This window comes from Colias eurytheme, chromosome 1 (assembly GCF_061535395.1).
Source record: "Colias eurytheme isolate Ceu_HAF_F1 chromosome 1, ilColEury1 Martin Lab GWU primary, whole genome shotgun sequence".
NCBI lineage: Eukaryota > Metazoa > Arthropoda > Insecta > Lepidoptera > Pieridae > Colias > Colias eurytheme.
The window spans coordinates 7,577,598-7,595,056 of NC_142980.1; the positions used below are offsets into that span (position 1 = coordinate 7,577,598).

General features: G+C 34.3%; 1 protein-coding gene across 2 annotated transcripts; it reads right to left on the minus strand.

Moving 5' to 3' along the window:
• Positions 1 to 1,268: 1,268 nt before the first annotated feature.
• On the minus strand, positions 1,269 to 14,370 carry LOC149911091 (adhesion molecule nephrin-like). 2 transcript variants are annotated; one of them, XM_090109504.1, is made up of 14 exons: positions 14,302 to 14,370; positions 12,381 to 12,455; positions 11,924 to 12,077; positions 11,459 to 11,631; positions 11,105 to 11,218; positions 10,543 to 10,743; positions 9,160 to 9,314; positions 8,783 to 8,927; positions 8,247 to 8,398; positions 5,149 to 5,362; positions 4,630 to 4,845; positions 4,278 to 4,442; positions 4,068 to 4,159; positions 1,269 to 1,568 (listed from the first exon to the last, which is right to left on the minus strand). In XM_090109504.1, exons 2-14 carry the CDS (start codon positions 12,445 to 12,447, stop codon positions 1,467 to 1,469), a joined length of 1,950 nt encoding a protein of 649 aa, XP_089965630.1. In that variant the 5' UTR covers positions 12,448 to 12,455; positions 14,302 to 14,370; the 3' UTR covers positions 1,269 to 1,466. The 2 variants fall into 2 exon arrangements, with proteins under 2 accessions (XP_089965630.1, XP_089965566.1); XM_090109440.1 differs by having other exon boundaries at positions 4,278 to 4,445.
• Between the last annotated feature and the right edge of the window lie 3,089 nt (positions 14,371 to 17,459).

A 17,459-nucleotide genomic window follows, 5' to 3' on the forward strand; every position in this document is an offset into this window, starting at 1 on the left:
ACCGCAAGGTTAGTAATGATTTTTTTTTCCTTTGCAATTCGAATGCTAATGTGTATTATATATTATATACTTACATTAAAAAAACAAGATTTTTTTTATATTAATTACACATGTAAATAAAAAAATAATATATGAAGATAAAAGACAAACAAAACATTTTATATGCAATTTTGAAAACTTGTTCTTAATCTCTAATAATTTATTTAATTTAAGAAAATCTTAGATTTTAAAGTAAAAATGTAAATTTTAATTTTGATTTTATTACTCACTAAGAATATATAGAAAAATAGGGTATGTCAATAAAAATACTGTTTTATGTAAAATTGTATTAAATCATCATTATGACTAACACTAAAGAGTAAGCTAATAGTCACGACAATAATATTAGATTATAACATACATGCTACTTGGATATAAAATTATCTATAATACAAATACAGCGCGAAAAAGCAGTACAATATACAATGTAACAATATTAAATCTTAATCTAAAGATTGTAAATGATAATAAAATTACAAAAACCTATTTGATATCGCTTTGAAAACTTATCAATAAATAATAAGCTCTCTAAACATGTTTCATATTTTTTTAATAATTCATAAAGTTGTACAAATCTTCAACTCTCCCAAAATGTACAAGACATTTTAATAATCTCCAATGTGAAAAGGTCTAACATATTTATTGACTCATGCACTGTCCCAGTAACTAAACAATTGCATCCTATTCACACTTATCGTTTAGCCCACAGAGCGAGCAGCCTCGCGAAACAGTTTCTGCGTGAAGCAGTTGCTGCTTGAAGCAATCGCTGCGTGAAGCATTTGTTATTTGAAGCAGTCGCTGCGTGAAGCAGCTCGATTTTGGTGGACGTGGCACTGGCGAGAAAGTTTCTGTTGTTATTTTCCTTGGTCTTATTGCTTATTTTAATTACTTCGCGAGGCTGCTCGCTCTGTGGAGACCCGCCTAATCGGTAATTTCAATTGACATTTGAGTTTCATTCAACTTAAAAGCGACATTGAAATTAAACTGAATAACAACATAATTACTTTTACAACAGTAACATTAATGTATCTAAGCTATTATTTTTATTATGACAATGAATTGATTGGCGTTTTACAAATGTATTCGTTTGCATACGATAAAACTAATATACAAGATACACAGTAGGCATTTTATATTAAAAAAAGAGCGTGTGTGCCGAGCTCACATATCAGAAGTGAAACTTCTTTGGCAAAATTACCAAAATCGTCACCTTACTCCATGACGAAATTTTACTCTAAACGCTCCTAAAGAAGTTTCATTTCAATAATATAATAAAATTTACAAAAGTAGTAAAATGAAACATGAAATTATATCCGTTGATTCATTCGTTAATATCGATATGTTTAACGTAGTAATAATTTTATTGAAGTAGACTAGTTTGACTAGATGTCTAAATGTAGGATACATTAATAAGGGTCGTTTATTATTTATACGAAATACGAGTGTTGTGAAGTCGGGCAAGCGTCGGGCGTCGGGTGCGCGCAGCCGACGAGCACGCGGCATGAAGGCACTGGGGATGACGTGTATTGCTGCAAATAATTCAGCTTATTTATATACTTTTGACGTTATCCTTATAAGGGCCGATTTTTCAATCGCGAGATAAACAGTCTAATAACTACCCCTCGAATAGATTAAGGGCCGATTTTTCAATGCCCAGATAAACAGCTAGATAGACTTTATTCTTCAGTTAACAAAATATTCAATTTTTCAATAGACGAATAGGACTTATCTATCGAATAACTACGTTATTTGAGGAATAAATCTATTTGCCGCTCCAACGGCCAGATAGCGTGCTATTCGACGGTTAGGCGTTTGAGTTGACAACTGACGCGTCAAATTTGGGATATTTTCGTATGTCATAACATAGAGCGTAGAATTATTAACAATTAAACCTCTTTCTATATAATTATTATCAATTAAAATCATATTGAAATTGATGTTTTTGATAGTACTGATGACCATACCATTGAAAATTTGCTGAACGCTGCCTTTAAGTATGTCGCTTCTATCGTAAAATATATAAATTGAAACACAAATTTAACCAAACTCTTTACTCAAATCAAAACAACAATCAACAATCATAGAAGACAAGAGCAATACAAGACAAACTAAAATGCACTCCTGACGTGAGTCATAATGACGGTTGTTGACAAATTGCAAGAGTTGACTCTATCCCGCTCTAACCTGACTAATTTAATATTTTTGTTTCGCCACTCCGAGAGCAGAGCTGCCAATATGGAAATATTTGGTCAGATAGTTATTCATCAAATAAATCACGATTGAAAAATAGGCGAGCCGTTATGAGTTAGATAAATAATTGAATAAATCTATTCGAGAGGTAGTTATTAGACTGTTTATCTCGCGATTGAAAAATCGGCCCTTATTCAATTATTTATCTAACTCATTACGGCTCGCCTATTTTTCAATCGTGATTTATTTGATGAATAACTATCTGACCAAATATTTCCATATTGGCAGCACTGCTCTCGGAGTGGCGAAACAAACATATTAAATTAGTCAGGTTAGAGCGGGATAGAGTCAAATCTTGCAATTTGTCAACAACCGTCATTATGACTCACGTCAGGAGTGCACTTGTCTTCTATGATTGTTGATTGTTGCTTTGGTTCGAGTAAAGAGTTTGGTTAAATTTGTGTTTCAATTTATATATTTAACGATGGAAACGACATACTTAAAGGCAGCGTTCGGCAAATTTTCAATGGCATGGTCATCAGTACTATCAAAAACATCAATTTCAATATGATTTTAATTGATAATAATTATATAGAAAGAGGTTTAATTGTTAATAATTCTACGCTCTATGTTATGACATACGAAAATATCTCAAATTTGACGCGTCAGTTGTCAACTCAAACGCCTAACAGTCGAATAGCGCGCTATCTGGCCGTTGGAGCGGCAAATAGATTTATTCCTCAAATAACGTAGTTATTCGATAGATAAGTCCTATTCGTCTATTGAAAAATTGAATATTTTGTTAACTGAAGAATAAAGTCTATCTAGCTGTTTATCTGGGCATTGAAAAATCGGCCCTAAATATAATTAAGTATATGATTTAATTCTAATGTTAGTTGTTATACACCTCGGAAACGGCTTGAAAAGTATTTATGAAATTTTATAATATGTATGCTCATGAAGTCTCGTCAAAATCAACACGGTGCAGTTCAGACGGTAAGAATCCGACATAGCCCATGGCCTATTCCCCGTGGGCTATTGGTAAAGAAGAGCGTGTGTGCCGAGTACACCTGCCAGAAGTGAAACTTCTTTGGCAAGATTTAAAGATACCAAAATCTTCGCCTTACTCATGACGTGACGGTACTGCTATGACGCGACCCTGAAATTTTACTCTCAACACGTCCAACGAAGTTTCACTTCAAAAAGAAGGTTGTGGTGTTCTATAGGTTGTGTAGGTACTGTTTTTTTACTCCAATGTGAAATGACTGGCAGAACAACGTTTATCGGGTCAGCTAGTAATTATTTGCATAAGAGGGTATTATGGAATTTGATACGGCAGATCAACTACGACAAGATTCGAGGACAACTTTCGAGGAGGAGTTGAAAAGGATTCAAGGAATAACCATTCAAATAAAACTTCTACGTTGTATAGTAGAATATATAGAATATATATAATGTAGAAAAAGTATGATGTAACACGGTACTCGGTAGGCATATTCGACCGAACATATGCCTAGTCATGGTTAATTGTAGTTCAATATTTGTTAATATAGTGATGAGAAGGAATTGTTAGTTGTTTGTTATGTGACTTCGCAATAAACTGTTTGTTAAAGAAGGTTAAGAGCTTTGGTTTAAAAATATAAAGCTCTTTTCTTAAAGCATCGTTTCTAACAGCAATAAAAAATATTTTCTACGTTAAGGAACTATAATATCAAATCAACAACATATTCTGATAATAAGATCATTAAATAGTACAATTATATCATCTATTATTATGTACTTACAACAGATTTTCAATACTCAATTAAAAAAAAAATCTTATTATTATTAATACTTACATTTTGACAAGAAGCCAATTGATTTACAGTAATATTCGTTGTACCTAACAATCTTTCTTCTCGGGTAAAATCTGGTTCTCGGTGGAATGTTCCTAAAACAGTTAGGTAGTTTTGATATGCAAGCAAAATGAATCTAAGATATTAAATTATTTTTTCTTTATAAATACATAAGTACTAAATTCGTTGTCATCAATATTATTTCATGCTTACCATCAGAACGAGGAACTAAATCAGGATTTTGTTCGAGGCTATCTCTCTTGTTTTTAAATACTTTAATACATAGAACTGTGCCGGTGAGAGCAGCCACCACGGCTATTATTCCTGCAGCGGCTTCTAAACACTTCGTCCAAGTTTGCGTGTGCGCATATTCTTTTACTGCTGCAAAAACGACATTCATAGATCAAACACATTATTATATACCTTATTAGCTTGAATATCGATTTTTATAAATGAACTTAACGCTCGGACGGTTTTATAGCTGCGTTACGCTGCATTATAAAATATTGAAATTTATTTTAATCACTAGCAAAGCAAATTAATAACAAGTCATTAGGTTTTTTACCAGATGCGCTCAGTGGAGTAATTGTCTGAAGATGTAAGGTCTTTGGTTCACTGCGTCCTCTTGAATTGCTGGCGTACACCACTGCTGTCAAGTTTCGCTCATCCTCCATATCAGGGAGCTGAAAGTGACCGGCTGCATTCGATACATTGTGGATGACTGTACCATCCGTGTTCAAAAGCTCCAAATATACAACCTGTGGTCTTCCTCCGTTCCAACCTGTTTTAAATAACTTTTTATATCAACTTGAAATATGGGATAAAAATAGCTATAAATAAAGTTTTTTGGGATAGATTATTTTAGGTAGGTATACAATATTTTCCGATACTTTGATACGTATGTAATTATGTTTCATAAGGGTAGATTATTTTTTAGACATTTTAAACAAGCTTGAACTATGTAAATTTTGAAACTCCTAACTTCATAATTTGTCTAGTTTCACTTTGTGTGCAGTACAAATATCTTTAATTTGTCAATTTTCACTTGACACGTTATCAAATATACGAAATAATGTTTATTTACCTTTCTGGCACTGAATTCGTACAGCATTAGGGTAAGACCGCAGTACTACACAATCCGGGGCTCTGGGAGGGCCTCCAGGTGCAATTGTATATGAGCAGGGTCTCTTTTGTTCCCCAAAGGCGTTGGTCGCTCTGCAGAGGAGCAAGCCGACATCGCTGTCGCGCGGCAACCAGGTAAGCGTGGACGAGTAGCGGTGGTGGTGTCCAGACACTTTCTAGATATCATTATATATTTATTTATTTACTAGTGGTCCGCCCCGGCTTCGCCCGTGGTACATATTTCGCAATAAAAGGTAGCCTATGTCCTTTCTCGGATATCAAAATATCTCCATACCAAATTTCATGCAAATTGGTCCAGTAGTTCAGGCGTGATTGAGTAACAGACAGACAGACAGAGTTACTTTAGCATAAGTATGGATTTATAAATACTTCATTGCACTTAAAGATAACAAAACAAGAAATACAAACACTTAAATATAACTTACACTAAGTACAATTGGCGGTCTTATCGCCTAGAGCGATTTCTTCCAGACAACCATTGGTACAATAGAGAAATAAATACCAATATTGTATTTGTAGTCCATTGAAATTTTACAACTTAATACTTATAGAGGACGAAATTGTATTTTTGGGTCATGTATCGGTCAATTAAGGAAAGCTGGCATGTTCACAGTACTCACACTTATGCAATTTCACTTACAGTATGTTCAAAAATAATTTGGAAAATCCAAAAGTGCACGCCTCATAATTTTTTTTTAAGAAATATTTATTAATTATTATTTTTGTTTATTTAATAACAATTAAACCACATCGAATCAGACCCTGAAAAATGAAAGGGTTCTATTCCTGAGCATACTCAAGCGTAAGAGAAAAAAAAAGACTCGATTAGTAAAGTATTTCGGTCGCTATCGTGTTAACAAGAAAAAGGATCCGCACATACAGACACACGGACGTCCAAGACAGAACTTTTTTAAACTGTTTTTTAACTAGTTTAAATAACAAAAATGACATCAAAAATATCATGAACGTTAAAAATAGTGTTTTTTCTTAATATGTGTGTGTATGTATTATCTTACAAGTGCAATGTATGATACATAAAGACATTTTAAGTTTGAAAAATCAGATGTTTTGCGCGAAGTGACAGTAGTACCCACCTCAACGCTTCGCTTATGAGGCGTGCAAAAATTAAATGATTTTATTAAATACTGTAAAATAGTCTATAATTCTTCCATTTACTGTATCACAAAATTCTTCATAGATTTTTAGATATTCGTACTACACCAATTACATCACCCTGTATTTATAAACAATTGCAAAATATGACACATACATAGGCCGGGAGATACTGACACAAAATTTCGGGTCATTTGTAACAGAATGGCGGTTCTACAGAGGTCTTATTACGCAATGACTAAAAGAAAAATGATGGTCAGAACTCAGAACGCTGGTACCGGTGGACTAGTCGCGTGGGCGTTAGTCGAACTCGTCGGATAAATAGCGAAAGTCAAACGATTTGTAACACAAAAATTTTAGAATTCACCGATAGCCCATAAAAAAGATGTAGGCGGTAGTGTCATGCCATACTTTTCCGGTGTAGGTAACTTACAGCCCCCCATACCGACGCGATGCGTTGATTAAAAAAAAAAACAATTCAAACATTTGTACCAGGCTATCTTTTGCACAGGTAATCATCATCGTGCAGACATTTACGAAAATCGCCATGCCATACTTTTCGGACGATTCCAAATGGCCACCATACCGCCGAAAATCTGCAAAAAAAATTTTTTTTCGCCAAACAATTTGTACCAGTATTGCATTTGGATTTTTGGAGAGTATTTGATACAATGTGACCATTATTATATTTGCCATACTTCTAGTAGGGGGAAAAAGTGCTGCCATACTTGAAAATTAATTTATTCGTCACGTTTCAAAAATACGACTGTACAATACGTAAAATATTTTTTTACAGTATGGGATCATTATATTCTGTTTGTTTGTATACAATTCTACCTAGAAAAAAATATCGCAGATTGCAAACATGGGGCGGATGATTGTAAGACTTAAGCCAAAACGTAAAAAAAAATGAAAAGAATTGGCGATTTGTACCAGTACGGCATTTTTGGAAAGTATATGATGCAACGTGACCATTATTATATTTGCCATACTTTTAATAGAGGGAAAAATTAGTGCCATACTGCTACAAATCGTTCAAACTACGAATAAAATCTTACAATAAGAAAAAAATCTTATACACATTCGCCACCTCGCACAGGTATGGCATTATCACACTTCTATTTATAATCATTCAGGAGTTGTTGAAAAAAAATGTAGGGTGGTACAAATCGTTTGGCGAGAAAAAAAAATTCAAAAATTTGCAGATTTTCCGCGGTATGGCGACCATTTGGAATCGTCCGAAAAGTATGGCATGGCGATTTTAGTAAATGGCTGCACGACGATGGTTACCTGTGCAAAAGTGAGCCCGGTACAAATGGTTGAATTGTTTTTTTTAAATCAACGCATTCACGTCGGTATGGCGGACTGTAAGTCACATCGTAAAAGTATGGCATGACACTACCGCCTACATCTTTTTTAAGGGCTATCGGTAAATTCTAAAATTTTTGTGTTACAAATCGTTGGACTTTCGCTATTTATCCGACGAGTGTGACTAACGCCCACGCGACTAGTCCGCCGGTACCAGCGTTCTGACCATCATTTTTCTTTTTGTCATTGCGTACTAAGACCCCTCTAGACCGCCATCCTGTTACAAATGACCCGAAATTTTGTGTCAGTATCTCCCGGCCTAACATGTGCAATGTGTAAATGTGTTGACGTTCCAGCTCTTCTTAATATACCTATAATGTAAACTGTAAATAGAAGTTTATCTTCAAGTCTCTGGGGTCGCCGCAATATTACTTATTGAGTGTATTCGCAAGCTGTACTTAACAATCACGAGTTGAAAAGAGATGTGCGATACCTCTTTATATTATATGTCATGATTTTACAAATTTATATCTTCTGAAAAGACATTGAAACAATAACCTAAGCATAAACACCAAAAATAATATGGCCAGTAAAGTGATATAGATATTTAATTTTTACCTTTACACTAGTGTACAGAGTTCTAGAGTCCGCAAACGTCCAACTAAACTGCAGAGGTTCTGGAGAGGCGTCGACGACACAGGTCGCTGTTTCTGCCTCACGTTCCACCGCTCCTATCGTTTCTTCCTTGCTCGATATACATAATGGACGATCTGTTTGAAGAAATATACTTATAAGTGTATAGAGAATAATAACATAGAAAACTACAGTTTTTTTGAAGTGAAACTTCTTTGGTCTATGTTAAGAGTAAGATTTCAAGGTTGCGTCATGGCAAAACCGTCACATCTTGGAGTAAGGCGACGATTTTGGTATCTTTTAATTTTGCCAAAGAAGTTGCACATCTGACACATGTGCTCGGCATACACGCTCTTTTTCATGTGTTTTTTTCAGTGTACCTACAACGGCGTCACTTAGTGATCGTATCGCCCTATGAACACTTAGGTACGCATATAAAAACATAAGAGATTTTAAAGTACGTAGTCTACGATACATCTTGTATGGGAAATTAGTTAAATAAAAATCTTGAATTGACTTACATCCAACATTGAGCGTAACTTTGTCCTCATAAATGCCAGCTGGTAGATGCGAGTTATGGGCCCTGCACACCAAGTCGTGCTTGCTGTCCCGTAACGACGGAGCGAGCGTTAGAGACGACACCGTGTAGTTACCGTCGTGCAGTTCCTATAATTTAACATTTTTATAAAACCATAAAAGTGTAACTAAATAGATATTTAGTTATATCTATAAAGATATCTATAAATTATGTACTAACGAAGTCTCTTTGATCGGTAATTTAAAAAAGTCGCTACGTTCAATTCAATTGACCAATTCGGGTAGATGCTCGTTCGTTCTCGAATAAAAAAGTTATTGTTAAGAAATTTGTACCTAATTATTGGTGACAATTATTACGCACCTTATGAACACTGGGTCTAAGTAAAGTATCTCCCAGATGCCAAGTTATGGAGGGAGGGGGGACGCACCCTACCACAACGCAGTCGACCACCCGTGGCTGGCCCGCTTCGAAATCAAAGTTGTTGTTCAAACGGATCTCAACTTTTATTGGTGGCACTGTGGTAGAGAAGATTAATATGAGTTCACAGTTTTAATGAATGCGTATTTGTACAGCTTGTATGAAACAAAGTCCAAACCATATCTGGAAATTCTTATTTTTATCAATTACTAAATATGTACTAATTCGTTATTCGTATGTAGGCGGCTTCGGCCTCGTGTTCAAAGCACCACTGTAATTAAGAAGTAATCTATAACACTCTCTAGCCTCCTCATTCCTCTTCACACACAAAAATCATACCATATAATGTATTAATGTCTCCGTTGCGACTTGAAAGTGAGACAAACAAACACACTATCGCATAAATAATATACCCTAGTTAGGAGTAAAGACTAGTAAGGATTGTTTTGATCCGATAAATAGTTGACGCATCATTACGAAGTTCCGACGTACACAAATGGGTTAAGCGCGTCACACACGGTGAAGATATAGTTGGGTCGGCTAAGATCGGACGTATTTGCCGAAAATTTTATACGTACTGTATTTTTTATTTTATTTCTCATGATTCGATGTCGTTTTTCTGTTGCGGTCAACTGTAAATTGATGACAAAAAAATATTGTTTAACCCCTAATTTTTTGGTTTGCGTAGATGCTATCTATCTAAGCAAATTAAGAGCCTAAAAAGTAGACTTTTTTCGACTTACCATAGTGAAGAAAATAACAGTTCGGCCGAAGATCGGACTATGTAGTATCTTCACTTCTATGCGTTTAATAATAAAGTTCACATTAGGAAAACATCTGGACTTACGTCCATACATTGAGCATCAATGATTGGGTCAGGAAATTCCTCAAAAAATTTGACAAAGAAGTTTGCCTGGCCGGCCGCAATGTGAAGAGAGGGGCAGAACAAAATGGCGGATCTAGTAGTGTTGGCAGCAGTAGAGAATATTGCCTAGTTTGCAAGTTATTCCATGCATCCGATCTTATGTCACATCCGATCTTAGGCGACCCAACCTTATACTATAATATTTTATGTTAAGATTCCCTACTATAAAATATTACAGTATCTTAAGGTATCCGATATCAGCGTTCGGACCATCATTTTTCTTTTTGTCATTGCGTACTAAGACCCCTGTAGAAGCGCCATCCTGTTACAAATGACCCGAAACACTGACACAAAATTTCAGGAATCTTAACATAAAATATTATAGTATCTTCACCGTGTGTGACGCGCTTTATTGTCGCATCACAGCATTATTCGTACTTATTTACTGGGCCTGTACTCACGGTACATCTTGATGACAACGCTCGCGCTGAGCGGCTCGGTGACGTCAGCGTTCTGCGCCAGGCACTCGTAGTGCGCGTCCAACTCGTCCCGAGTCGCACCTCGCACGCGCACGTCCGCGCGCAACACGCCCGGCTTCACAGAGTGGGCGCGCTCTATCACCACACCGTTTCTACGCCAGTACACTAATGTGTCCGGTTGGTCTGTATTGGTACATGTAATTACAATTATTGCTGTCTAGATTTAAGTTGAGAAGAAATTGATACAAAGAATAGATATTATTTATTTTAATATGGTTTTACAACATCTGGATATATTGTGTGTCAATTAAAATAACAAATAATTGATTTTTGAATAGGCTTTCAGACTTTATCAACATCAACAAGTCGTGACATTGGTCACCTATATTGCGCTCGCACAAAACATATTATTATAATTTCGTACATTGGCCTATTAGCATATTGGCAGTAATCACAAACATTTTCCGAAACTGTACTTTTATAACAAAACCATGAAAAATATTTATTTAATTAGAATTTTCGATTTTTTTTCTGTGCCACTTACCGTCATCTACTTCACATATCAAAGTTAAATCTGATCCAAGGCTGAGCGGACCCACATAGCCTCTTTTGATTTCTTCTTTCGCATCGTTAAATATCCGTGGAATGCCAGGCGAATCTAGGAGCAAAGATCATCCTAAGTATATTTTTACAGACGATAAGTAACGAAGTGAAATTTATATTTTTTGCATTTTACCATTCCTGATTCCATTTAAACATAAATTTAAGCTTAAAACTATTTAATAACTGTTAAGCTACATATATTACTTCATGACATAAAAGCTACATCATTTCAGAGTTATAAGGCTTTTTTTATGTAAAACTCTAACTCTTAGTGTGAAACTAACAGTCTACTTACCAACTAACCTCACGTCGATCACATAGTCCAGAGAGGGCGATGCTTGGTAGTGCACCCTGCACCGGTACAAGCCGCTGTCCTGTTCAGTGACCCTCTTTAGAAGCAGTGAAGTGTCGTCGTAGCACGCCCCGGTGTCACACGACGTTCCGAATATACGATCGTGGTTTAACACCCTGCGCCAAATTTATATGTAAAATTATAAAGACAAACAATGTTGGATTTCAATTGATAGCAATGCGGCCGAATCAAAAATAATATAGCTTAAATTTTTGATTAAAGATCGTTACATTTCATTATTTCTTTGCCTAAAAAGGTAATTACAATTTCATAAATTGTTGGTAATAAACATAGGAATAATGCCTCACTACAGCTCTATGTAATTCACTTTTCACTTTTTAGGTAAGTACTTTTTGATAAGTTCCAACAAATATACCAAAAACCTACGTATAATCAATGTCTATTTACCTTCTTTCCGTCTCTTCATTGGGAAATCTATATAGAAAGTCTCTATCGTTCTTAAGCCACAGCACGTACGAATCTGGCCCGTCAAGGAACACTTTACCCTGTCCGCACGGAAGCCGGGCGTCCCGGCCGCGAACAGCTCGGAGAACTACGACTTCTGGACGGAAATATATACCTTTGATTATAAATAATATTAATATTATAAACGCGAAAGTTTGTAAGTATGTATGGATATATGTTTGTTAGTCTAGTTTCTAGAATACTAGAGAAATATGTACATGGTTTTGCCTTTTGACATAGCAAAAAAACAACGAAATAGTTTATATGTATTATATGTATAAAGGAACATTTAGTTACATTAATTTAACAAAACAAATATAAAGAATGAGGCTGCTAACAAGAGGTAGTACTTCAACCTTCCTGCGGAAGTATATAAACAACTGTAAAGAAATTGAAATACCTGGATCTATACAAAAAGCGCCTTTGAAGATATTGTAAAGGCAGAAAAGCACTAGTCTTGAAATCATGTTTAGGGCTGAAACAAAAGGTTTTTCGTTATGTATTTTACGCAAGATGTTTCATTGTGTTTTTTTTTTCAGTATCGAAATTGAACGAATAACAATACGAAAATAAACGGCCTCTTTTAAACAAGCACAAGTGAAACAAATTCTTAAGTTAAAATGGTAGATACAATGTGGTGTAGGTACGTATGCTCCCAATTTCCTAAAGTATGTACATATATTGATGCACATTTTTTAAATATACAAAAAACACAAAACTAAACAATTATAGTTCATAATTATTTAAAATAGCAATGATTAAATATCCGATAGCATAGAAACCTAATTTATTTACCACACATAACCCAAACATATCAATCATGAATAAACGCAATGACTCATACAAACAAAAAATAAAATAATACAATCAGACGCACAGCCCTATCTACGTCGCACAGCCAGTGTTAGTTGAGCTACTGTTTATGTTACGTTAGGCGCTTGTAATAGGAGTCGCTCGGAAAGTCACGCGGGTGAAAGGTCAATTTATAGTGGTAGTTTAGAAATGCATCCATACACGCAACCTCCCTCGGCATGACTCACGTGTAGTATTGTGCTATAAACTAGGGTAGGAATAGAAGAAAAGGTCCTTATGGCGTTTTGATGACGTTTTGTAATTAGTAAATGTTTTTTCAAACAAAAAAAAATCAGAATTTTTGCATTAAAACAGAGTTTTCTTCATTTTACAGAGAGCGTATGTAAATTTTTATAAGATGGATATAAATTATCGTATAAGGCATATTCAAAAATTAAACTTTGTTAAAATTAAGTTCATAAAATATGTCCAGAGGATTCATGCTAATGAAAAAGGGTAGGTATATACTTAAATAACAAATTAAGGAAAATTTTGTCACTAATTTAATAAAAAAAATTGTAGTTAATACAATTTGTCGTAATTAGTATCTAAAAATTAAACCGATTTAAAAAGAGGTATCTTGTAGGTGATAAAATATCCTATGAAATCAAAACTGCGAGAAATAATTAAAGTTTTGTAGTTCTTTATTTTATATTTGTTGTTCCTGTACTGTATGCTGGTTGTCTTTGATTGTTTTTTATACAAATTATACTATGTACGTAAAAAGTAAGCAATTTTGTAAAAATTAGTTGAAAAATATCTAGTTATGTACCTATATCACAGACAGTAATTTAATTTGTTTACTAATTAATTTTAAGCTTTGGGTATTATAATACTAAATTAATAAAAATTATATTATGCCGTTTTTATTACTTTAATTTATCATGTACTAGCTTACCGCCCGCGGCTTCGCCCGCTTTGTCTAAAACCTAATAAATTATATACAATTTTCGTTGAATCACTCAATCTATTAAAAAAATCGCAACAAAATCCGTTGCGTAGGTTTAAAGATTTAAGCATAGGTATAAAGGGACATAGGGACAGAGAAAGTGACTTAGTTTTATACCATACAGTGGTACGTCTTCATAATAAGACATACCTAGATCTACTTATTTAATCAAATCCATACTAGATAATATAATAAATGCGAAAGTAACTCTGTCTGTCTGTCTGTTATTCAATCACGCCTACTGAACCAATTTGCATGAAATTTGGTAAAGAGATATTTTGATTCTCGAGAAAGGACATAGGATAGGTTTTATCCCGGAAATCCTATGGGAACGGGTTTTTCTTTGAAAACGCGGGCGAAGCCGCGGGCGGAATGCTAGTACTTCATATATTATTAGTACACACACGTAAATGTTTACTTAAATTAAAAAATAAATAAATAATGGTCAAAACATTCGCTAAAAATAAGTTGGAATTAAATTAAATTCGCTCAGCTCTAAAATTTGAAATAATATACATACCTCAAAGTTACTTCACAAATTAATAAATAATAGTAGTTCACTCAATATGCGTGTACCTCAGTTAAAAACTTTCTTACAAATAAACTTTTCACCTCTGCCTTTTCATACCTGGTGCTGTGGGGTTGAGAAATAATAACGTAGACATACCAAACCATTTTGTGGTGGATTTTTTATTTTTACTTTGTTTTTTTTGCTTTATTTAAAAAAAATTATAATTGAGACGACTAATCAGCACATATTGAAGTTTTTTCTTAGGTACTTCGCGTTTATCAGTTCGTCGTAGTTCAGTCTGCTTTAATATTTAAATATTTGAATACATTACTTTCCAATTATAGTCAACACATTTTTAATATCTTGTAGATTTTTTGAGATTCACTAAGATACGAGAAAAAGAAGTACATAGATGAAAAGGTACCTACTTCTTTATGGCAAAATTATTCTATTAAATAAAAAGAATCGAATTTGTTGAATTTCATATGTAGAAAATAATAAAAATACAATTAGGTATCAAACGGCAATAAAAACAAAAAGAAAATCCATATTAAACTTTCCCAGAATAAAACTTATGAATGTCGCGTTACATAAGTTTTTTTATTTGTCCTTTTTATTCAGAACACTAAGGCAACGATAATAAAGTTGTTTTAATTCGTATGCCGTATTGTACTTAGGCCCTATATTAATAAAAAATGTCATAATATTATGCGACAAAGATTAGGGATCCGCATTTATTTGAAAACAGACCGTCGGGATGGGCCTACAAATACTGGCGTTTAATATTGGGGTGTTTGCTGTTCCCCCAGAGCCACATATCGCCAGTTCATTAAAACCCTTTTCGTTAAGTGTGCATTCGTGCAATTACCATTAGGAGGTCTTGTCAGAGTACATTTCTTGCGTAATAAACGTTTAAGGGTCTGTAGGAAATAGCTTGTTTTACAATGACAAGTTGCATCATCACGGCACGTGTAGATAGGTGCCTGCCCAGTGCCCAGTGTCGATAAGTTATTTTGATAAATTTTTGATTTAGTATCAAACAAATTTATTAGTTTGTTTCGAGCTAAACAGACTTAATTGGTGTATTTGATTGCCAACGGCTTTTATTGAAACCACGGACATATATCAAGATAGACTAAGCGAGTGTATGTACTTCCCGTGTCCAAACTACGATTATGAAACTTACTTGACGCTGGCCTACACTCAGTCCGCGCTTGCAGTTCGCCAAGGAAAGACGTGAAGCTGAATAAAGTAAAATGCCGAATTACGCCGTTATAAACTGTAGAAACTCCACAGCTGTGAGTGGCCGAGTTAGCAGAGATGTTTCCTTCCACCGGTAAGTAATTTTCTAATCAGAATATGCACTATTTATTTTAAAATCAAATAAAGAATATCTGTGGAAAACGATCGTGACAAACACGGATACCAAATCATACGAAATGATTCGGAATACATTGCGGCTTTTACTTGGCACGGTAAAGATCGCGTCGTATGATAACAAGCAATGAATAGCGTCTTCTCATTTTTCTGTTCTCATTTTTCTGTCCAATTTTGTGGTTAGTGATGTTCATTTGATGCAACAGTTCTCAATTCTAATCGATTTTATAATCGAACAGATAAATGATAATTTGAAGGAGCAATTTTTCAGAAAAAAAGGCATAGATTTTTTTTGTCATTTAATACGACTTGACCTAGAACTTTTAAGTATTTTAATACAAAGGTACTAAAAATAAATATTATGACATGGACGCCATTAGTTAAAGTGTCATCTTGGGAGTTTTTTAAGAAAACTCCTTATTGCTTAGACTATGTTTGTTTTTTCAGTTTTCCAAGTAACCCGAACATAAAAGGAAAATGGATCGATGCAACGGGACATAAATATTGATTGATTGACAGTTTCATTACTTTCTTTCGATGGCCTCTCTAGTACGTAGTACATGGTAACTCAATGGGCATATGTAAGAAAAAGCTAAAACACATTAGTTTACTTGTTAGAATATTAAAAGGTTTATAACTTTATTTTATCATCCCTCTGTCTATGGTAATTATCATTTTTCTGTCTTGAATCGATTTAGTAATCGATTACGATTCATTTATTTGACTACCTCTTAGACATAGATCTAGTTTGATCTGATTTCTTTCGATTTACTTCGATGGGATAGGACGATACTAGAATCGCCGCGCGAGTGGCGGCCTAATCGATTTAGCGTAAAATGAAATTAACATCACTAAAAAGCGCTCGTGACGTCATAACGCGTCAAGGTCAGTACAAAAAATATGACACGCTTGGTTTTCATACAGATCGCGGTACTTGCGTTGTCTACTTATATATACATGTCTGTGATTGAAACATTCTTCAAGTTTTTTTAACATATTAATACTTAGTAGATATCTACATAACTATGGACTAGTTACCATGAGTATTATATTTTGTTGTAAATCTAATATATTAAAATTTAAACATAATAATAAGGTATTGTGTATTTTACACACTTAAACACGCACGCATTGAGCAAATGCTTGTTTTTATAATTTAAAAGGGGAAGACTTATTATTTTTTGACGTCTCTTTCTGGAGTAAGACATTTGCGGAACCCTTCTAAAGGAACGGAGGGAAAGACATAATGAACTCAAGTGATTGCTTTGACGTTCAAATCAAAAATATGTTCGGATTTTAATTTCATAAGGACCCCGAGAACGCTGGATCACGTCTTCTCGAGGGTGCAGATTGCGTTCAATAGCTACCGATACGGTATACATCTAGGTATTATAGAATATATGTATAGATACGTATTTGTTTTACCATGGCTGCAAATAAAAAGTATTTGTATTTCAATAAAAATGTTTTTTTTTTTGTATGTCTTTTATAGAATGGTAAACTCGCAAGGGTAGATTGTGCCTTCGATCATGTCATGATCTTCAGAAAAGTATTGTACCTAAGTTGGTTGTACGTTTGTCGCGCAGCTGTAGCCTGTCCACTGGTATATTATGTGTATTGCTACATTGCTTCGAGTTTTCAATGAACATAGAAAATTACCTAAATACAAAATTAACATAATACCTATGTAATTTAAACAGGACATTGCTATTAAATATAGGACTTGTCATACATCTTAAAAGTGCAACAATTACTAGGAATGCAGATCATGATATAATAATAGGTATATA